This window comes from Callorhinus ursinus, unplaced genomic scaffold (genome assembly GCF_003265705.2).
Source record: "Callorhinus ursinus isolate GAN/ISIS: 27379988/994484 unplaced genomic scaffold, GSC_fseal_2.0 scaffold90, whole genome shotgun sequence".
Classification (NCBI taxonomy): domain Eukaryota; kingdom Metazoa; phylum Chordata; class Mammalia; order Carnivora; family Otariidae; genus Callorhinus; species Callorhinus ursinus.
The window spans coordinates 1,201,605-1,224,680 of record NW_027397152.1 but is presented as its reverse complement, the minus strand read 5'-3'; the positions used below and the strand labels follow the sequence as shown (position 1 = coordinate 1,224,680).

Here is a 23,076-nt window from a genome sequence, read left to right as displayed (position 1 = left end):
TTTTTTCCAACTCATCCTCTAAGGGGCAGGCAGGGTGATTCTCTAACCAACACCGACCTTGGAGTTGAAAAGAGGGAACAGCAAGATTAACGAAGAATGTTTGAGACGCAACCACACGCTGGACAAAATTTCGGTTAAGTAGCCTGAGGTAGCCTCTGAGCCCCATTTTTATGTAAGTCTGAGCGAGCGCAGATGGGCGTGTTCTGATGCTTCTGGGTCACGCCCATCCCGCTCTTATGCTCACATTGGCGAACGGCATTCTTGGGGCGTGTCCAATCAGCAGTCCCCGCCCCCGACGCGCCTATACAAGGGGGCGGTTCCGCGCGCGCTTGCCTAGTAGGCGCCGGACCGCGGAGCGGGCAGTAGGCTTCCGCGCTGTGACCCCTGCGCGAATAAGATGAACGGGACGCGGAACTGGTGTACCTTGGTGGACGTGCACCCGGAGGGGCAGACCGTGGTAAGAGAGAGCGGCCGCGCAGCCTCCCCCGCCCGGTATTCTCGGTTTGCAGTTCCGTCCCTCCCGTGCCCTGCGCGGAGTTCGCTGACATCACCTGGGGCCGGCTTGGTGCCATCGGCTCCTCGCGGCGCTTCTCTTTCTCTTTTTCTACCTCCGCGTGGCTGGCAGTGGGGTCCTGGGGAGTTGCGGCAGGAAGGTTGTTTCGAGGCTCGGGGAGTCGGGGCATCCCTGCCCTCTGGGAGGACACTGCGGCTCCTGCCCGGACCCCGCGCGAGTATCCGGTGCGCGCTACTCAGGCGTCCTGTGAACAGTAGATTGGGTCGTAGGAGAAATGAGCTCCTAGAACGGGATCTCTGCTCTTTGTACTTCGGGTCTCCGACGGGGGAGATTAAGCTTTTCTGTGGGTCCTGGTGGTGTCAGAGGCCCTTCAAAGAACTTAATGGTGCTTTGGGTGGTCGGTAAGAAGACAAAGGGTAGAGAGTGAAATCCTAGGGCTTGGACCGAAGGGTGGGGCGGTAGGACTCCAGGTACACCGAGATTGGCCAGGAACTCCACTTTTCGCTGGGAGGAATGGGGCTGTCCGCTTGGGGGTAACCTCTCTGCTCGGATTTCTTCACCTTGCAGTTCTCCTGGCTCCCCTTCCCCCATGGGCCAACAGGTAGCTTCCTGGGACGGTTTGTTCACTTTGTTTCCGGGTCCAGCTACCAAACCGCGTGCAAGTGGATGAAGGAGATGCCAGAAACCAGGCTGGAAAGGGAAGGGAAGTGACCCACGCGAGAGCTTCCGGACCTAGTGAGGGTGGGGGAGAGAGGGGCGCTCTCCAGCGCTAACACATCTGCTCTGCTCCCCTCACTCCTTGGCTCCCTGTCCTTGTTCTCCTCCCCACCCCAGGTGACCATATGGTTTTTCTCCTCCAGAGGCAGAGGGAGGTAACTTGTGGCTGACTGTTTCTAGGCTTTGCTGGGGAACTTGACCCAGAATGGGTGTGTACTGTTTCATCGATTTTCAAGCTATTGTGGGTGAGAGTGAAATGGGAGCCACGGTGATGGGGAGTTTGTATTCCTCCATTTCCCCTCCCTCCACTCTGTATCTGATTCCCTTCCTGGGTTCCAGTCTCAGCATGCCCCCTGGGGGAGCTAACCCAGCTGCACCCTGATTATGGCTCTTCAGAATAACTCAAAATAACTGGTAGAATAGTTTCTCCTTTCAAGTTTAGAGTACAGGTGATCACTTAATTCTGTTCACAGTCCCCTCTCCATGTCTGTCCAGTCTGAGTGTTTCTGCCCACATTACAGGTCTTGATACTGCCCAACCCACCACTCCCCCAGCAATGCAACTCTGAAGATAATAAAGAAACCCATCCTCTATGTCAGCCACAACACTTACTGTGTGCTCTTACTCACTATTTTGGAATGGTTAAGACAGGGAAAAGAGTATGAGGAAAATAAAGGCGAGGGGTGTTGGGCTTCTTTTTGTTGGCTGTAAAAAAGATCCAGAAGGGTCCTAAGACCAATGTATTGGTACTGTTGAGAATGATTTGACATACTCTTCTGTCCCTTGATATTTTGTTGCCTCGTGGGGGAGAAAGAGTCAGTAGGAAAATAGTGAGCAAGGAATTCAGTCAGTATCCAGCCATGGATTAGTTTGAAGCTAATCAGAGACCTCTAGAAAGAGGGGAGATAGAAATTCCCTTTATTCCTTCTTCCATAGACTGGACTTTAGAGGTATTTTACTTCAAATATGTGAATGAAATAAGCATTGCTGGAATCTGTTCTTGGAGACATTCCTGAGCTGTTAAGGAGGGGGAGGAGGTGGTAAACAATCAATCAGGCGATAGACTTTGTCCCCGGATTCCTGTCCTCTGAGCCAGCCTGAAGATAGAATTTATGGCTCTGGACAGTCCCCAGGAAGCTGTAGTATATTCACACCATCGAGTGAGTGCTCAGTGCATGCTCAGAGTGAGTGAATGAATATGTAAATGAACAGATGTTTCTCTTTGGTGTCAGTAGTGTAGACAATTTAACTGACTAGTGTGTCCTAGTGGGAGTGAGGACCCTGGGACTCTGTTGGTGTTTCCCTGCTGGCCAGGCTGTGTGTGTTGGTGCATCACGCTTGGACGTGGAAATACGGCTAATACCTCTCTGGCTTATTTTTATTGTTGGAGGCAGATGCAGCAGGTACGGTGAGCCAATGTTTTTCATACTGCAGATCATCACTACCAGTGGGTCTGAAGTCAACTTAGTGGGTTAGAACCCTAGCATTAGAAAAGAAATGGATTCTGATTATATGACATTCTGGACTAGGCAAAACTGTGGAGATAATAAAGAGATCAGTGGTTGCCAGGAATTTTGAGGGGAGAGGAATAGAGCACAGAGGATTTTCTTTTTGTCCTAACCCACAGAATGCACATTATTCACCTTACTTGAGTGAACCCTAAGGGGAACCATGGGCTTTGGGTGATAATGATGTGTCAGTGTAGGTTCATTCCTGGTAACAAATGTGCTGTTCTGGTGAGTGATATAGGTAATGGAGAAAGCTATGCCTTTGTGGGGATAGGGAGTATATGAGAAATCTCTGTACCCTCCTGTCAATTTTGTTATAAATCTAAAACTGCTCTAAACAAAATAAAGTCTTCAAAACAAAAGAAATAGAATTAGCACTATCACAGTGTTAGGGTGGACATTTTTAGCAAAAGTTTTGTTTCAGTTATGTGTATGTATACATAATATGTGTGTGTGTGTGTGTGTGTGTGTGTGTGTGTGTGTGTGTGTGTGCGCGCGCTTACTAGATCTTGAGGTAAAATTTTTTAGGTCAGAGGAGTTTGCAACCCACTGTAGTAAGTTATAATGGCAAATAGAAGCACAAACAAACCTCAGACATTTTTATTAGACGTTCCCGTCAAGTTCCTTTGGTAATAAGCAGCAGAGAGGGACTCTAGCTAACTTAAGTAGAAGAGGAATTTATTAGAAGGAAACGGGCAGTCACAGAATGTAAGAGAAAGCTTAAAAAAAAAAAAGTGCGAACCAAGGCTGTTCGCATTGGCAGCACATGTACTAAAATTGAACCGATATGGAGAAGATTAGCATGGTCCCTGTGCCAGGGTGCCATACAAAGTTGTGAAGTGTTCTGTTTTTCAGTGGTATTATAATAGCAGTCAGTGGTGACAGCTGGTAGCTACGTTGGTGGTGAACATAGCATAACTATAGACTTGTCACAGCACTGTGTGGCATACCTGAGACTAATGTAACATTGTGTCAACTGTACTTCAATTAAAAAAAAGGGTGAACCAGGAGAGTCTGGGATCTGGCCAAATGGAAGGAACTAATGGAGGGTTTCTATATCTGGGTGAATTGGTTCCAGGTGTTTTTGCCATTCTGTTCAAGATTCCAAGGAGAGGGTGTCATTGGTCCCTCACCCACTTTGGCCAGGGCGATATGCGGTTCCTTGATGGATAGGCCCACCAGATTATCCTATAAAGAAGGGAGATTGTGCAAAGCAAAACCCAAGTGCTGTTACTGGTAGAGGAAGATGGAAGCTGTGTGGCAAAAGCAACAGAAGTTCACTACATTAGACTTTGGTTTGAATGATCTGTTTCTTTCTTTTTAAATTTTTTTTTTTTTTTTAATTAAGTAGGCTTGGTTGCCTGGGTGCCTGTCATTAGGCATCTGCCTTTGGCTCGGGTCATGATCCCAGGGTCCTGGGATCGAGTCCCACATCAGGCTCCCTGCTCAGTGTGGAGCCTGCTTCTCCCTCTTCCACTCCCCCTGCTTGTGTTCCTGCTCTCGCTCTCTCTCTCTCTCTCTCTCTGTCAAATAAATAAATAAAATCTTAAAAAAAAATTAAGTAGGCTCCATACCCAGTGTGGGCTTGAACTCAGAACCCTGAGATCAAGAGTTGCATGTTCCACTGACTGAGCCAGCCAAGCACTCCTCTTCCTTCCTTCCTTCCTTCTTCCTTCCTTAGGCACTTCTTTCTTTCAGATTTTATTTATTTATTTATTTATTGAGAGCACAAGTGGAGGCAAAGGGGCAGAGAGAATCTCAAGCAGACTCCACGCTCAATGCAGAGCCCGACTTGGGACTCGATCCCAGGACCCTGAGATCATGACCTGAGCCGAAGTCAGATGACTGAACCACCCAGGTGCCTCTTTCCTCCCTTTCTTCCTTCCTTCCTTCCTTCCTTCCTTCCTTCCTTCCTTTTCTCTTTCTTTTTCTCTTTCTTTCTTTCTTTCTTTCTTTCTTTCTTTCTTTCTTTCTTTCTTTTCTTTCTTTTCTTTCTTTTCTTTCTTTTCTTTCTTTTTTTTCTTGTCTCTCTCCCTCCCCCTTCCTTCCTTCCTTCTCTCCCACTCTTTCTTTCTTTCAAGATTTTATTTTATTTATTTATTTATTTTTAAAGATTTTATTTATTTATTTGAGAGAGAGAGGGAAACAGCACGAGAGGGGAGAGGGTCAGAGGGAGAAGCAGGCTCCCCGCCAAGCTGGGAGCCCGATGTGGGACTTGATCCCAGGACTCCGGGATCATGACCTGAGCCGAAGGCAGTCGCTTAACTAACTGAGCCACCCAGGCGCCCTCAAGATTTTATTTATATGAGAGAGCACGCGCGCGTGCGAGTATGAGCAAGGGGGTGAGGGCAGAGGGAGAAGCTAACTCCATGCTGAGCTTGGGGCCCAATGTGGGGCTTGATTCCAGAACACTGAGATCATGACCTGAGCCGAAGTCAGACGCATAATTGACTGAGCCACCCAGGCACCCCTCTTTTTTCTTTATAAATCATTTTTCAATTAAAGGAATATATGTGCCTGATTTTTTATCAAAAGGCTTTTTAAAGGAAACTAGCAAGCAGTTTCCTACCCCAAGCCCTGCCCCATGGGAGAGACCACTTTCAACTCTTAGCACTTTTGTCTGGTATTTACCCCCATGTTTCTAAATAATATGCTTAGAGTGATACTTCTTGATTTATCAGTTTTAGACATCTGTTGACTTCCTGCTGTAGGAATTATAGGAATGTTTATACTCCCACCCCATATATACTCTCTTTCCCTTCTCCCATCCTCCTAGTATATTTACATCACAATTTTTGGCTAAACTATGATTTCTGTTAATAACATTGTGGTTAAGAGCCCAGTCCTGGGAATCTGACCCTACAGTGGGACTGTAGTCAAGGCTTTGATGTTTCCTTTGCCTAAGATGATTTCAGTAAATTACTTAATCTTTTCTGTCTTAGTTTCCTCATCTATAAAACAGGGATAATAATTGCACCCTTCTAAGGTTGTTGTGAGGATTAAATAAAATAATGTATGTGAAATATTAAGCACAGTGCCTGGAACATGGTAAGTGCTCAATGTTAGCTGTTATTTTCTGTTTGTTCTACTTATTGGCTTAGATGAGACTGTTTTAGCTTCTTGTGAGACCCTGCCCAAGGGATGGAGGAAGAGTCTGGGAACTCTGGTCTGGTCAAGGTTTGCTCCTTCTCATTATGTTCACATTTATGCTTATCTGTTCCTTTCCCCTTGCCTCTGCCATTGGAGGATCTTGAGGATGAGAAGGGGCCTGTAGTAGGCCCAGAGTAACCTTTGCTAGTACCAGCTCAGCCAGGACTGGTCTTAGAGGAGTGATGGTCAGGATTCATATTTTAGTATCCTGCTCTAGGCCGCTTTCCTCTTCCTCCTTTTTCTGACTCATGGCCTAGGCAGCTGATGTCCCATGATGCTCTGGGCTTTTTGGTAAGATGATTCCCTTTACGTAATCTATCAGTGTTACCCTTCCTCAGAATATTTACATTTTTTTTTAAAGATTTTATTTATTTATTCATGAGAGACAGAGAGAGAGAGAGAGAGAGAGAGAGAGAGGCAGAGGGAGAAGCAGGCTCCCCACTGAGCAGGAGCCTGATGCAGGACTCGATCCCAGGACTCTCGGATCATGACCTGAGCCGAAGGTAGATGCTTAACCATCTGAGCCACCCAGGCGCCCAATATTTACATTTTTTAATCTCTAATTTTTTTGTCTTTGTAAGATTTTATTTTATTAAAGATTTTATTTATTTATTTGACAGAGAGTGAGAGAGCACAAGCAGGGGGAGCAGCAGACTCCCCACTGAGCAGGGAGCCTGATATGGGGCTCTATCCTAGGACCCGGAGATCATGACCTGAGCTGAAGGCAGACACTTAACTGACTGAGCCACCCAGGCGCCCCTCTAATTTTTTTTGTTTTGATCATTCTTGGCCAGAGAGTTTCTCTCAACAACGCCTGGGTGGATTTGGAATTTTTTCATCAGCCTACAGCTTGAACCTTTGTCTTTACCCTGGAACAGGTGTTTTTCCTTTAGGATCTCAGAAGCTGAATTAGTTTAATACCAAGTCTTTCCCGAACTCCATTCTTCAAAAAAAATTTTTTTTGGGGGGGTGCCTGGGTGGCTCAGTCGGTTAAGCATCTGCTTTGGCTCTGTTTATGATCCCCAGGTCCTGGGATCAAGTCCCTTGTCGGGCTCCCTGCTCAGCGGGGAGTCTGCTTCTCCCTTTCCCTGCCTCCCCCAACTTGTGCTCTCTCTCTCTCAAATAAATAAATAAAATCTTTAAAAAAATTAAAAAAAAGGGTGCCTGGGTGGCTCAGTTGGTTAAGCAACTGCCTTCAGCTCAGGTCATGATCCTGGAGTCCTGGGATCGAGTCCCACGTCAGGCTCCCTGCTCTGCGGGGAGTCTGCTTCTCCCTCTGACCCTCTTCCCTCTCGTGCTATCTCTCATTCTCTTTCTCTAAAATAAATAATAAAATAAAATCTTTAAAAAAAAATTAAAAAAAAATTTTAACTAAAGCTATGATTTATTGAAGGTTTACTATGGGCCTAATTTTTCTGTAACTACTTTAATGAGCTATACTTCATAGACTGCACAGATAACCCATTTGAAACGTACAATTCAGTGGCTTTTAGTGTAGTCACTGAGTTGTATAGTCATCAACACAATCAATTTTAGAACATTTTCTCTAGCCATAAAGAAATCCTGATCCATTAGCAGTCAATCCTCATTTTCTCTTACCACCCCCCAGCCCTAGACACCTGCTAGTCTTTCTCTGCGATTTCCTGTTCTAGGCATTTTATGTAAATGTAATCATATAATATGTGATCCTTTGTGACTGGCTTCTTTCAGTTAGCATGATGTTTTTATGGTTGATCCATGTTGTAACATGAATCAGTACTTCATTCCATTTTATTTTATTTTGTTTTTTGAAGATTTTATTTATTTGAGAGAGAACGTGAGAGCACAAGTGGAGGAGGGAGGAGTAGGGGCAGAGGGAGAGGTATAAGCAGTCTCCCTGCTGAGCAGGGAGAAGGACAGACTGACTGGGACTGACCTGGGGCTTGTTCCCAGGACCCCGGGATCATGACCTGAGCCGAAGGCAGACGCTTAAGTGACTGAGCTTCCCAGGTGCCCCGGTACGTCATTCCTTTTTAAAGCTGAATGATATTCCATTATATGGATATATTATCACATATATTCATCATGGATAAGTGTTGGTGGACATTTGGGTAGTTTCTACTTTTTGTCTATTATGAATAATGCTGCTATGAACATTTACTTACAAGTTTTTGTATGGACATCTATTTTATTTGTTTATTTGTAAAGATTTTATTTATTTGAGAGCAGGAACACAAGCAGGGGGAGTGGGAGAGGGAGAAGCAGGCTTCCCGCGGAGCAGGGAGTCCGATGCGGGGTTCGATCCCAGGACCCTGGGATCATGACCTGAGCCGAAGGCAGACGCTTAACGACTGAGCCACCCAGGCGCCCCTGGACCTATATTTTAATTTCTTTTGGAGAGATAAACCTAGGAGCGGATTGCTCGGTCAGAATATCTTTATTTTGAAAGAGGATTCCTCTGGAGTCATTGGTACTCCAGAGGAATGAATGAATTCCAAAATGCTGACAGCACTGGCTCTGTGACCCCGGGGCGGGGAAGAAACTCCTGGGCAGAGGGACCTTTCAAGTTTGGTGACTGCCTGTTCCTTCCACTCAGGACACCTGTTCCCAGCTCAGCCCATAAATTCCTCCTCACACCACTCCGTCTCCCCCATCCATTACCAGATTCTTACTTTCTAGAGTACTACAGCTGATGTCTCCAAGCCTGCCAGGAAGCTGGGGAATCCTGAGCTCTGCCAGAGGATCTGGGATAGGAGGCTTAGCCAATCACCTGGCATTTGGCGCCATATTTTTCTGGGGTGGGGGATGGGGTGTTCACCCAGATGGTTTCGGTTCCAGACACATATACTCAGCAGGTGAGACGAGCTTCCCCGCCTGCGGGTAATTATGGTACATGCCTCTTTGGGTCACAATGCAGAGTCTTGTGAAATGCTTTTGTTTCTTAGGGGTGGGGAGGTTTAGTTAGGGGAATAGGTATGTGCCAGGGAGACTGGTGGCCTAGATTTAAGCCTGGCCAGCAGGGGCAGGTAGAGGAGAAGAAAATAGAGGGTATGATGGAGATGGGTAGATGAAGGAAGAAAAAGGAAATGATTTTCTAGGGTCTGGGGGCACAAAAGTAAAAAATGACAAAATGACAAGAGAGAGGAGGGAGCACTGCCCCTCCATCCCAGGCTGACTGAGCACCTGGCAGGTTTCCTGGAGAGCGACTAGCTCAGCAAAAGAGTGTCTCCTTGAGAGTTGAGCATTCAGGAGCCCACCTCCCTCCTTTTTTTTTTCTTAATTTTTATTTATTTATTTATTTATTTTTAATTTTTTTTTTAAAGATTTTATTTATTTATTTGAGAGAGAGAGAATGAGAGATAGAGGGCACGAGAGGGAAGAGGGTCAGTGGGAGAAGCAGACTCCCCGCTGAGCAGGGAGCCCGACATGGGACTCGATCCCGGGACTCCAGGATCATGACCTGAGGCGAAGGCAGTTGCTTAACCAACTGAGCCACCCAGGCGCCCCTATTTTTTTATTTTTTAAAGATTTTATTTATTTATTTGAGAGAGAGAATGAGAGATAGAGAGCACGAGAGGGAAGAGGGTCAGAGGGAGAAGCAGACTCCCTGCCAAGCAGAGAGCCCGATGCGGGACTCGATCCTGGGACTCCAGGATCATGACCTGAGCTGAAGGCAGTCGCTTAACCAACTGAGCCATCCAGGCGCCCCCTCCTTTTTTTTTTTTTTTAAACAAAATTCACATTTTATTTAGGTTGAAATAAACTATACAAGATTGATGTTCTTCACCAAAAATTACAGCAATATTTTCTGTATTATTCCTAAATAAACCACAAAACACTTATTTTTGTAGGTTTTCCAGGTTTTATTTAAAAATCAAGACGAGGCAGTAGATATACTCATGGAAAAAGAGAAAAACAGACAAATCAGTTGTCAACATCCATGGCCTCTGATCCTGTCTTGACCATGAACCGAGGTTTTCACGCCCACCTCCCTGCTTATACACACTCACTGTTAGGCCTCTTCTGCCCTGGCGGTTCCCTGTGCCAGGTCTCCAGGTGATGAGAAAGGCTGCCCCATTTAGGGTGCCACCCTAAATCCTTTTTCTCATTTCACCTCCCAATCACCCCGGTCAGCCCTCTGCATAGTGCTTGTCCAGCCCATGCCGCTGGGCAGGTAGCCAGACAAAAAGCAGACACCTGTTTAGTTGGCTAATCTGTGGGGAGGAGCGGAATAATTCTTTGTGTCATACTTGACAAAGGGCCATCTCCGGCCTAGAGAGCCCAGTAGAAGGCAGAACCAAGGCTGCCCAAAACCTGAGAGTGGAGTGGCAGCCAAGAGAGGGTAAGCCCAAGCACCCTGTCTGGCCCTCTTTGACTTTATTGGGGCTTTCCTTGTGCTGGCCTCTTGGGAGCCAGTGTTTCAAGTGGCTGGCTATTCCCATTTCTCAGGGGATAGGACTGAGGGACAGAGTGATGGAGGAATGGGTTATAGAGTGAAGGTGAATTAAGGATGCTGGCTTCCAGCTCAGGGACAATCTCTATTGCCCTTACTTCTTCTTAGAAAGACCCTTGACCCTCACCTGCCACCCATGCTCATGGCCCCCATAGCAGCCTGGGTAGTAGGAGCAAGGGAAACAGAATTTCCTATAGATCTGTCCCCTATCACATGAGCCTGGGGTGTGAGAACCTCTGGGGCCTCCCTCTTTATCTCCCTATCGTTTCTCCACAGCGTTTTGATCTCTAACCCCTCAGCTATGTGTTTATCCCCTCCCTGCTCTGAGGAGTGACTCACAGCTGGAGATCTGTTTGAACAGAAGTGAGAGGCTGCCTGTAATTTGGAGGTGGCTGGGCTTCTCCCCAAGAATGTTTATGTGGTTAGAGGCTGCTTACCTTGTGATTAGCTGCTGCTTTTTCCCTAGAGAAGGCTCTGCTTCTTATCTTGCCTTTCAGAGAGTGCCCAGTGGGACTTCCCTGCTAGACATTTTGGGGTATTCCTAAAGCTCCCTGGAACCTTCTCATAGCCCTGAGATCACTCCAGCTCCAGAAAACAGCTAATGGCACCAAGCAGAGTTGGGCCTGGGTTTCCCTCCTTAGCTCTGGGCTGGGGTTGTGGGTTGAGGTTCATGGCCTTGCAGACTGGATTCTCTTGTTCTGGAGGCTGAGGTGGCAGAGAGAACCCTAGATTTGTTCACAGGCTTCATTTAGACAATTTGGCTCACCCACCCTCCTCCCCGTGTCTTCCCAGAGCTCCTTGGGAAAGTAATGCTGTCTCACCTTTGTGAAGTGATTTATGGTTCGCAAAGCACTTTCACACTATCCTACATCTCTGCCTGTCCCGCGTTAAATGTAGGCAGGGTACCTATTATCACTACCATTTTGCAGATAGAAAACAGGCCCTGAGAGATAAAGTGATTTGCTCAAGGATTAATAGGTGTCAGTTTGGCTCAGACCCCACCTCCAACTCCAAGTTTAGCACTTTTTCTTTCCTTCTCTTAATTTAGATATTTTACTAGACCAGTGCTGCACAAACACATTTTTGTTGCTAAAGTTTAAAACACTGTAGAAGCATGGACTGAAAGTCCCTTTACTCCTTTGTCCTTCTCCTGTTTAATGTGTATAAAATCAGTGCTTTTCCCATGTGCTTACATGCTAGAAATGCCCTGTGGTATGGTGGTTGGGAACACTGACTCTAGAGCTACAGGACCTGGGTTTGAATCCTGGCTCTGACCCTTGCTAGTTATATGGCCATGGGCAAGATACTTAACGTCTGTGCCTTGGTTTTCTCATCTATAAAATAAGGATATTGATAATAATATTTACCATATAGTATTATTATGAGGATTAAATGAGTTAATGTATATAAAGCACTTAGAACAGAGCCCAGTAGGGCTCAGCACATAGTAATTGCTATATATAGGATTTGGCAATTACTATAAACACATATATATGTACTTAAATAAATAGAAAGTCATTTTTTTATGAATTAGTGCCTTGCTTTTTTCCTACTTTATCTTGGAGATCATTTTCTGTCAGTTCACAGAAGTTTATTTTTTTTTCTAAAGATTTTATTTATTTATTTGACAGAGCGAGACACAGTGAGAGAGGGAACATGAGCAGGGGAAATGTGAGAGGGAGAAGCAGACTTCCTGCTGAGCAGGGAGCCCGATGCGGGGCTCGATCCCAGGACCCCGGGATCATGACCTGAGCCAAAGGCAGACGTTTAACGACTGAGCCACCCAGGCATCCCCAGAAGTTTATTTATCAGCAGTGTAGTATTCCATAGTGCAGATGATACCATACTTCATTCACTCACTCACCTGCTAGAGGATAGTTAGGCTGTTCCCAGTTTGTAACTATTGTAAACAGTACTGCCGTCAACAGTTTTAGACATGTATTTTTGGGCAAATGTGTGTGGGTTTTCATAAGGCATATTCCTAAAAGTGGAATTACTGGGTCAAAAGGTTTACAAAATGTGCAAATACTTTTTATTAATATTGCCAGATTCCCAAAATACTTGTATAAACTTACACTCTCTAACAATATATGAGATTATTCTTTCTTCCTGCACCCTCACCAATCCTGGATATTATCAGTATCTTTTTTTTTTTTTTAAAGATTATTGATTTATTTATTTATTTGACAGAGAAAGAGACAGTGAGAGCAGGAACACAAGCAGGGGAGCGGGAGAGGGAGAAGCAGGCTTCCTGCCGAGCAGGGAGCCCAATGCGGGGCTCGATTCCAGGACCCTGGGATCATGACCTGAGCCGAAGGCAGACGCTTAACAACTGAGCCACCCAGGTGCCCCAGTATCTTTTTTTTTTTTTTAAGATTTTAGGTATTTATTTTGTGAGAGAGAGAGCATAAGCGAAGGGGAGGGGCAAAGAGAGAGGGAGAAGCAGACTCCCTGCTGAGCAGGGAGCCCGACTCAGGGCTGGATCCCAGGATCCTGGATCATGACCTGAGCTGAAGGCAGATGCTTAACCAACTGAGCCACCCAGGTGCCCCAGTATCTTTAATATTTGCCAATTTGTTGGTCTACAAATGCTATTTTTGCAGGATTTACATGAGGAAAAGTCCATTGCTTTACTGAGGGCAAGAAATAAGGCTTGTGTATATGGGAAGTTTTAAAGCATAGCAATAAAATGGACAGCTGTGCACTGAACACTCAGCTTAAGAAATAGAACATTACCAATCTTTTTGAAGCCCCTGGGGTCCTTCCTAGTTCATAACCCTCTTCTTCCTCCACAGAAGTGATCACTGACTCGAATTTTGTGTTTATTTCCTTGCTCTTTATTATACTTTTCCTACATGGACAAGTGATATAGTGCTTGAGTTTGCATGTTTTGAACTTTATATTCATGATATTATCCATATTCTCTAGCTTGTTTTTTTAAAAAAATAATTAAAGTAATCTCTACACCCAATGTGGGGCTTAAACTCATGACCCTGAGATCAAGACTCGCATGGTTGTCCGACTGAGCCAGCCAGGTCCCCCTTCTATAGCTTGCTTTTAAACTTACCATTAATTTGGAGAGTCACTCATGTCGATACTAATTCAGTTATTTTCACAGATGAATACTAGCTCATTGTACTCATATGCCAGAGTTTATTCACCCATTTTCTTGTCAGCGGACCATCCGGGCTGTTGCCAGTGTGTAGCCGTTACAAACAATGCTGCTGTGAGCATATATCTGCATGTTTCCTCTTTACACTTCTTTTTTTAATTTAAAGATTTATTTATTTATTTGAGAGAGAGAGAGAGCGCATGAGTGGGAGGGGCAGAAGGAGAGGGAGAGAGATTCCCAAGCTGACTCCAAGGGCTGAGCTCGGAGCCTGACTTAAGGCTTCATCTCACGACCCTGAGATCACCTGAGCCGAAACCCAGAGTTAGAGGTTTAACCAACTGAGCCACCCAGGTGCCCCTACACTTCTTAAATCTATCAATTTAGTGAAATTCTTCCCAAGATGATAACTCATTATTGTTTTAATTAACATTTCCCTAATTACTGGTGAGGTTGAGCATCTTTCATATATTCTAAAATTTTACATTAAAATTTTTTCCAGTAATAGATTTTATTTAACCCAATATATGCAAAGGTTATCATTCCAAATGGTCAGGATAAAAAGAAATTATTCAATTTTTTGTACTATGTCTTTGTACAGAACATCTCTATTTGGACTGGCCACATTCCAAGTGGTCGATAGCCACATGTGGCTAATGGCTACCATATTGGACAATATAGTTCTTGATAGTGAATGACTTGACTTAACTGACCCAACTCCCTATATTCAGACCAAACTTCTACTTTATCAATCCATATGTCTCATCTATCTACCAACTGATTTATTTATTTATACATTAAACTTTTAATTTTATTATATAATTATTTTTAATTGAAATATAATTGACACACAACGTGACATTAGTTTTAAGTGTATAGCAGAGTAATTCAACAAGTCTATATGTTATGCTTTGCTCACAAGTGTAGCTACCATCTGTCTCCATGCAGAGTATCTTTTCATATGTCTATTAACTACTTATATTTCCTCTTAGAGTTACCTTTCTTAGCCTTTGCTCATTATTTTTGTTTCCCCTCTTTTTGTGTTTGGTTTTTCCAGTATTCCATATTCCTTCTCTAAACTGAGAAGTTTGAGTTTCTCATAAGAAAGGGAATTGGGGAAATCCTTGGTCTTATCACCTGGAATTGATGCAGTGTATATTTTTTGAGAACCTACTTAGTTCAGACACTGTGCTAAATAAGCTTCTGATTTTACTGGAGGAGTTGCATAAATACGTAGTTATAAAGGAACGGGATCGTCGTTATACTGTAGGATATGTATGTGGTGGGTGTAGGGAGCAGGCTCTGACCCAGGAGTGCTGGGCTAAGACCCTTAGAGAAAGGATGCCCGAGCTGGGAATTCTCCAAAGAGGCAAGGGATGGGAAGGGACCCAGAAAGAGAAAGCAACATGTGCATTGATGGGGAGGTGAAACACATAATTGCATCGGAGGACTCATCCACAGAAAGAGATTGGGATTTGGGTGCCTTCCTACAATTGGACCGGGAAAGTTTGGGATAGAGTATAGGGTACAGGTAGGGTAGTGGGAGGAGTCAAGACATTATGTGGTACAGACAATGATAAGCCTAGTCCTGAGGGGACTTTAGTGCCATGAGGAATTTTAATTTTTTAAGAAGATTTTATTTAACAATGACATGCATACAGAAAAGTGCATGTATCATAAATGTACAGTCAAGTAATTTCACAAACTGGAAATACTTCTCTACCCAGCATCTAGAGCAAGAAACAAATCAATAGCCCCACAAGAAGCCCCTGCTTCTAGTCATTATCCCCTAGTTAGTATCTACCCCCGTCCTCCAGGGGTAAACACTGTCGTGACTTCTAAAGTATGTATTAGTTTTGCTTGTTCTTATACTTTTTCTATAAGTGGAATCATATCGTATACTTTTGTGTCAGAATTCTTTTGCTTAACACTTCTGTGAAGTTTACCCATGTTGCATGTATCATTCTTTTTCATGGCTGTACACTGTTCCATTGTATGACTATATCACAATTTTAATTGATCCATTCTACTCTTTTTTTTTTTTAAATGTGGTTTTAGGGGGTGCCTGGGTGGTACAGTTGGTTAAGCGTCTGACTCTTGGTTTCAGCTCAGGTCATGAGATCAAGCCCTGTGCCCGACTCTGTGCTCAGCACTTAAGATTGTCTCTCCCTCTCTCTCTGCCTGTCCCCCTAACGTGCGCTTGCTCGCTCACTCTCTCTCTAAAATAAATACATCTTTTAAAAAAATGTGATTTGGGACCCCTGGGTGGCTCAGTTGGTGAAGTATCTACCTTTGGCTCAGGTCATGATCCCAGGGTCCTGGGATCGAGTTCTGCATGGGGCTCCCAGCTCAGCAGGGATCCTGCTTCTCCCTCTACCTGCTGCTCCCCCTGCTTGTGCGCTGTCTCTGACAAAGAAATAAATAAATAAAATCTTTTTTTAAAAAATGGGGTCTTAGGGGCGCCTGGGTGGCTCAGTTGTTAAGCGTCTGCCTTCAGCTCGGGTCATGATCCCAGGGTGCTGGGATTGAGTCCCCCATCAGGCTCCTGCCTGCCATTCCCCCTGCTTGTGCTCACTCTCTCTCTGACAAATAAGTAAATTTAATAGACATCTTTTTCCAACAAGACTCCTTTACTTTAGCGATAAGCATATGCTATGGCAAATATTTTGAAGAGGAGCATTACATCAAATTTTGAGGAGCAGTACATCAAATTTTGAGGAACTGGAACTTTTGTTTATGTGTTTTAGTCGCTATATTTTCACTTAAGCATCATACTGTCCATCTTACCAACTTACACTAAGGCTGAGGGAGAATAAATCAATACACACAGCAAATGAAAGCCAGAATCAGTGTTTGAGCACAGGTCCAACTGTTCCAAATGTGATTCTTTTTCTGCAAAGAAGAGAGAAAGTCATTTGGGCTTGAGGGGTAACAGACCAGGCAATAAATTTGGTGGTAATCTAGGTACTGTTGTGTATCAATCCCATTCTGTGAAAAGAAAATATATTTTCCGAAATAAAAAAATAAATATATAAGAAATAAAAAGAGGGGCGCGGGTGGCTCAGTTGTTAAGCGTCTGCCTTCGGCTCATGTCATGATCCTGGGATCCTGGGATCGAGCCCCACATCGGGCTCCCTGCTTGGCGGGAAGCCTGCTTCTCCCTCTCCCACTCCCCCTGCTTGTTTTCCCTCTATCGCTGTGTCTCTCTCTGTCAAATAAATAAATAAAATCTTAAAAAAAAAAGAATTTGACAGTAATCTTTAAAAGTGAGGGCAAGGGAGGGGGCTTAGTTTGAATACCTAAGTTTATTTAGTTTAATCTATTCAGTGGCATACTAGTGGCCATTAAGAGCCAGTTTTGAAGAATGTTGAGTATGATGGAAATTAATGATGTAATATTAAGGGGAAAAAGCAAGTATATAACTTTGTACAGTAGTATGTTTTTAAAAAATAGGCGTAGAAAGATTATAAGGAATACACTAACATTTTAATAGTGGCTATTTTGGGGTAGTAGGATTATAAGTACTTATTTTCTTCATTATATTCTTCAATTTTTGTCCCTGAAAGTATTAATTAAAATTTTTTTTAAGATTTTATTTATTTGACAGAGAGAGAGACAGCGATAGAGGGAATACAAGCAGGGGGAGTGGGAGAGGGAGAAGCAGGCTTCCTGCAGAGCAGGGAGCCCGATGCAGGGCTCGATCCCAGGACCCCAGGATCGTGACCTGAACTGAAGATAGACGCTTAACGACTGAGCCACCCAGGCGCCCCAGTATTAATTAAATTTTTGTTAGATAATTGTAGATTCACATGCAGTTATAAGAAATAATAGAGATCCCCTGTGCCCTTTACTTAGTTTTCCTAAGTGGTAATATCTTGCAAAACTATAGCGTGCTATCACAACCAGAATAGACTTCATACAGTCAAGATACAGGATATGTCCACCACCACAGAGATACTTCACGTTGGAGCCCACATATACTTCCTTTTCACCCCCATTTTCTCTTTACCTCCTGGCAACCACTAATCGGTTCTTCACTTCTATGATTTTTTAATTTCAATAACGTCAAATAAATGGCATCATACCATATGTAACCTTTTGTGATTGGCTTCTTTCCCTTAGCATAATTCTCTGGGAATTGTACAAATCAATATATTTTTTTTTCCGAATCAATAATTTGTTCCCTTTTATTGCTGAGTAGTAAGTAGTCCATGATATAGATATACCACAGTTTGTTGTCTATATTGAAGGGTATCTGGGTTGTTTCTAGTTTTGTGGTATTACAAATAAAGCTGCTATAAACATTAGTGTACATGTTTTTGTGTTAACATAAGTCTTCATTTCTCTTGGATAAATGTCCAGGAGTATGGTTGCTAGGTCATATGGTATTTGTATGATGAGTTCTTAAAGAAACTGCCAACCTTTTTTTTCTCCCCCAAAGTGGCTGTGTCACTTTACATTCCCGCCAGCGATGTGTGAGTGATCCAGTTTCTGGATCCAGTGATTGCCAGTATTTGCTGGTGTCGCTGTTTTTTGTTTTGGCCATTCTGATAGGTGTATAATGGTATCTCACTGTGGTTTTGATTTGTATCTCCTCAATGACAGTGAACATCTTTTTTTTTAAAGATTTATTTATTTATTGGAGAGAGAGAGTGCAGAGTGAGTGAGTGAGCGAGCAAGAGAAAGCATGAGTGGGGGTAGGGGAGGCAGAGGGAGAGGGAGAAGCAGTCTCCCTGCTGAGCAAGGAGCCCAATGTGGGGTTCGAGCCCAGGACCTGGAGATCATGACCTGAGCCGAAGGCAGATGCCTAATGACTGAGCCACCCAGGCGCCCCTCGTTTGTTGTTTTTGAGTGTTACCTGTTTGTATAGACTTTTAATGATTGCTCAGGGTATTACACTTGTATAAGTGTAACTTATCACAGTCTACCAGTTGCCATTTTACCAGTTTGAGTGAAGTATAGAAACCGTACCTATCTTTACCATCCCCCATTCATAATAAAATTAAATATTACCTCTATGTACTTTTATTTTTTATTTATTTTTTTAAAGATTGTATTTATTTAGAGAGAGAGAGAGAGAGTGGGAGAAGGGAAAGAGGGAGAGGGAGACAGAGAATCTCAAGCAGATTCTCCACTGAGCATGGAGCTTAAGTGGGGCATGATCTCACTACCCTGAGATTGTGACCTGAGCTGAGATCAAGAGTTGGAAGCTCAGGAGCACCTGGGTGGTTCAGTGGGTTAAGCGTCTGCCTTCTGCTCAGGTCATGATCCCAGGGTCCTCGGATCGAGCCCCGCATTGGGCTCCCTGCTCAGCGGGAAGCCTGCTTCTCCCTCTCCCACTCCCCCTGCTTGTGTTTCTGCCCTCACTGTGTCTCTGTCAAATAAATAAATAAAATCTTAAAAAAAAAAAAAAGAGTTGGAAGCTCAGCCGACTGAGTCACTGAGGTGGCCCCTCCTCTGTGTACATTTAGAACCAAATCAGACAGTGTCATAATTTTATCTTCACCCATCAAACGTATTTTAGAAAGCCCAAGAAGAGAGGGAAAACCTATTGTATTTAATGATGTTTTTGCTATTCATGTTGTTTCTGTCTTTCTCATGTTCCAAAGTTTCTTTTGTATTGTTTCCTTTCTGTTTGAAGACCTTTTACAGACATTTTTTTTTTTTTAAGAGATAAAGGCAGAGAGAGCTCTCGAGGAGGGGAAGGGCAAAGGGGGAGGGAGAGAATCCCAAGCAGACTCTGTGCTGAGTGCAGAGCCCGTCATAGGATGCCGAGCCCACACAGGGCTGCATCCCAGGACCTCGAGATCATGCCCTGAGCCGAAATCAAGAGCCAGCTGCCTAACTGACTGAGCCACCCAGGTGCCCCACTTTTTAAAAAAGATTTTATTATTTATTCCAGAGAGAGAGTGCAAGAGTGGGGGGAGGAACAGAAAGAGAGGGACAAGCAGACTTCACGCTGAGCACAGAGCCCAATGTGGGACTTGATCTCATGACCCTGAGATCATGACCTGAAGCAAAATAAATAGACACTTAACTATCTGAGCCACCCAGATTCCCCTACAGCCATTCTTTTAGTGTAGCTATATTGGTAACAAATTCTCTTAGTTTTCCTTTACCTGAGAACATCTTGATTTCCCCCTCATTCCTGAAGAAGATTTTTTGGTCATAAGATTGTTGATTAAGAGGTGTTTTTCAGTACTTGAAAATAGTGTGCCATTTTCTCCTGGTTTCTGATGAAAAATCTCCTTTTTATTCAGAGTGTTTTCCCCTTATAAGTAAGGTGTCATTTTTTTCTCTGACTTGAAAAGATTTTTTTCTTTGTCTTTAGTTATCAGAAGTTTAATTATGATGTGTCTTGGCATGATTTGGGGGCTCATCCTGTTTGGATTTGCTCAGCTCCTTGAATCTGTGGGTTTATGTCTTTTGCAAAATTTGGAAAGTTTTCAGCCATTATTTCTTTGAGTACTTTTGCAAGTTGCCTACTTTCTCCTGTCCACCTGGAATTCTGATAACATGAATGGGTGAGATGACTTCTCAAAGGCTTCCATCCAGCCTACTTGTCTGTGCTTTTTCAGTTAGAATGCCTGGGTTCATACAATAAGCCAGACTTGATGATCTTCAATAGCTAATAATAACCCCTTTATTTTGGCTGAGGGATGCCCCAGCTTTCCCCAGCTGCCTCCAGGTATGGAGAGATATTTTAACCTAAGTGCCTGTCTGTGTCCTGGGGTAAAAAGAGTTGGCAGCCACTCTGGCTATTTTGAAATCATTTCCTCTTCTTTCTTGTGTAATGTTCTCTTGACCTAGATGTCATGGAGCACTCATATACATTCAGAAAATACTTACCCGTGTAAAGGACTGTGGCAGACAGCAGCCCACAAGGAGTTAACAGAAGGGGCAATTCCTCATGGAACATAAATAACTGAGGGGCAGGTGCCATGGGAGGCCCTGTGATGCTGAGGGAGCTGGGGGGATGGTCCCACTGGATGTAGGGAAGAGTCATGCAAGATGTGGATTTCAGTGTGAATTCTGGAGGGCCTGGTAGATGCCCCATGTGAAAATGGGAAGAAAGGACATTTCAGACAAATGGTGAAAGCCAAGTCACTGAGGTGGGATGTATTGGGCCAGGGGCTTTGAGAAGCAGTAACAGAAGAAGTGAGTTGACCCAGGCTCTGGAGGGCCTGAAATGCCCCCACTAAGGACCTAACTTGTATTTGGTAGGAATTAAGTATTTTTGTAAAAGCAGCTACATTGCTAGGATTGGGAAGGTTGAAGGGCCATGTGGGAGTGTCTTCCATCTGTCCCAAATTTGGGTTCATTTCAAGAAGTAGGAGGAGGCTAATATTTGAGTACCTCTCTCTTATGTGGCAGAGAACAACCTCCATACACTTTTCAGTTAATTTTCAACAAAAAAACCCTAGTAGTGTTAGAGGGTAGTGTTGCCATTTTATAAGGAGAACACTGAGAGTTAAGTATCTGACCACAGAGACTGATTTCTTCTCTCCCAAGTTCTCTTCCTTGAATAGGAAAGACTATTCCCTGCCCAGAGAAGCTTCTCCCAGCTCCCTCAGTCGGGCACATTCTTTCTTCCTCCTTTCCTTCCACCAGACATTTGGAATGTTAGGAGGGTTCCTTAAAACCTGTTAAGGGTAAGATGGCATTTATACTCCTGGACCTAGAGATCACTTTTATCCTTGGGTAGCTCAGCCCGCATCTTCCCATCATTGCCTGGGGGAAGCATATACTCCCTTTTCATGCTCTCATTGTATCAAAGCTGGAAGGAACCTTAGAGACACTTAGTCCAACTCCTTATTTTTCTGGTGCAAGCTAGAGGCCCAGTGTGGCTAAATCTCTCATCCAACTCTACACATAACACAGGTTATGGCAGGGTTTGGTCCTCTCTGCCTTGCTGACCCTCTCTCAGTGTTGTTATCTCCCCAGATCTTCAGTACCTACTTTTTCCATTTACCATATGATTTCCCTCTTACTGTGTTCTATTTGCCCCACATTTTGTTTTTTATTTTTTATTTTTTTAAAAAAGATTTTATATATTTATTTGACAGAGAGAGCATAAGTAAGCAGAGCGGCAGACAGAGGGAGAGGGAGAAGCAGGCTCACCCAGCAGGGAACCAGATGTGGGACTCGATCCCAGGACCCTGGGATCATGACCTGAGCCAAAGGCAGATGCTTAACAACTGAGCCACCCAGGCGCCCCCCCCCCCCAGTTTGTTTTTTAAACCTCCTTTGAGTTAGGAAAGAAAAACTGCTTCTTCCTTTGAAATTAGACTCATCTGTAGATAGATACCTATTGTCTTGCCTTCTTTCATTTGGATAATTTCTGTATGCTTTATAAAAATAGGGGCTTGGGGGCACCTGGGTGGCGCAGTCAGTTAAGCTTCCGACTCTTGGTTTTGGCTCAGGTTATGATCAGGTGATCAGGTGGTGAGACTGAGCCCAGCACTGGGCTCCACGCTTAGTGCTGAGTTTGCTTAAGTTCCTGTGTCTCTCTCCCCCTCAACTCTCTCTCCCAAATAAATAAGTAAATCTTTTTTTTTTAAAGATTTATTTATTTGACAGAGAGAGACAGCAAGAGAGGGAACACAAGCAGGGGGAGTGGGAGAGGGAGAAGCAGGCCTCCCGCTGAGCAGGGAGCCTGATGCGGGGCTTGATCCCAGGACCCTGTGATCATGACCTGAGCTGAAGGCAGACACTTAACCGACTGAGCCACCCAGGCGCCCCTAAACAAGTAAATTAAAAAAAAGGGGGTGGTTTGGATTCAACTACTGCCCTATAGTTTGGTTCAAGAAGGAGGATATCCTAGTCTTGGAAAGTGCATTGGTAGCTTCCTGGTTGGCTGTCAGGTGCAGGAACCCTGGATTGGGGATGCCTTCTTCAAGGCTGGGGAAACGGGAATGCGTGCAATGTGCTGTAGTCCGAGGATCAGGGTAGCTAGCCCCTCTGGAGCTTCATGGAGCAGCGTGCTGTGTAGTCTCTGGTGTGGTATACAGAGCACTGTCAGAGGCCCCAGAGACATCCTGCCACCCAGGAGTGACTGATCTTAGGCAGGCTAACGTCACCTCTCCAGACCTCAGCTTTGCTGTCTGTTAAGTGTGATAATAAGACCCACTCCACAGGGCTGGCAAAGTATCCCTGTGCCAGTCGTGGACCGTAAAGGTAAGGGGTTATTGTTGCTGTCATTGTCATTATTAGGGCAGCGTGGACATTCTCAGGCTGGCTCTACAGAGTGAACTGACAGGAGATGAACTTGAACACTTAGCCCAGAAGGTATTGAGGTTTCTGGTGGGGTGAGACCTCTCCCTCAGCCAGTTATCCTTCCTTGCTGCTGACTTCCCATGCCAGTGCTGCATGGAACCATCTCTGCTGCCGCTCAGGATCACCTCCTTTCAGACACACCACCTGACCTCCTCGCTGTGCACTGCTTTGGGGGATGGGGAGACCCCACTAAAAGTAAAACTAACTGCAATTTCTGCTAATTTTCCCTGTCTGGTGTTGCTGCTGTGTGGCTTCTGGTAGAGGTTCTGAAATGAATTTTTGGTGGGGACAATCAGACTAACCCTTTACATCTTCTGAGGAGCAGGTATTCTGCATTGGTCAAGGGGCAGAAGTTCTGGGCTTGTCATGA

The 23,076-nt window shown here is 44.4% G+C and overlaps 1 protein-coding gene and 1 non-coding gene across 4 annotated transcripts in view; both read left to right on the top strand.

Annotated features, from left to right (window-relative positions):
• Nucleotides 1-300: 300 nt before the first annotated feature.
• TUFT1 (tuftelin 1) overlaps nt 301-23,076 on the top strand; it is a 44,610-nt gene continuing 21,834 nt past the window's right edge. For 2 of the 3 annotated variants that reach the window (XM_073888475.1, XM_073888473.1), the window contains exons 1-2: nt 314-457; nt 22,644-22,718. In XM_073888475.1, coding sequence (XP_073744576.1) covers nt 398-457; nt 22,644-22,718 — 135 coding nt within the window. In that variant the 5' untranslated portion in view covers nt 314-397. Of the gene's footprint in view, nt 458-22,643; nt 22,719-23,076 lie in introns of all 3 variants that reach the window. The other variant, XM_073888474.1, reaches the window with a different exon arrangement.
• Nucleotides 3,489-3,593, top strand: LOC112813375 (U6 spliceosomal RNA). Its single transcript, XR_003205517.1, has one exon. It is a non-coding gene; the product is annotated as a U6 spliceosomal RNA (small nuclear RNA).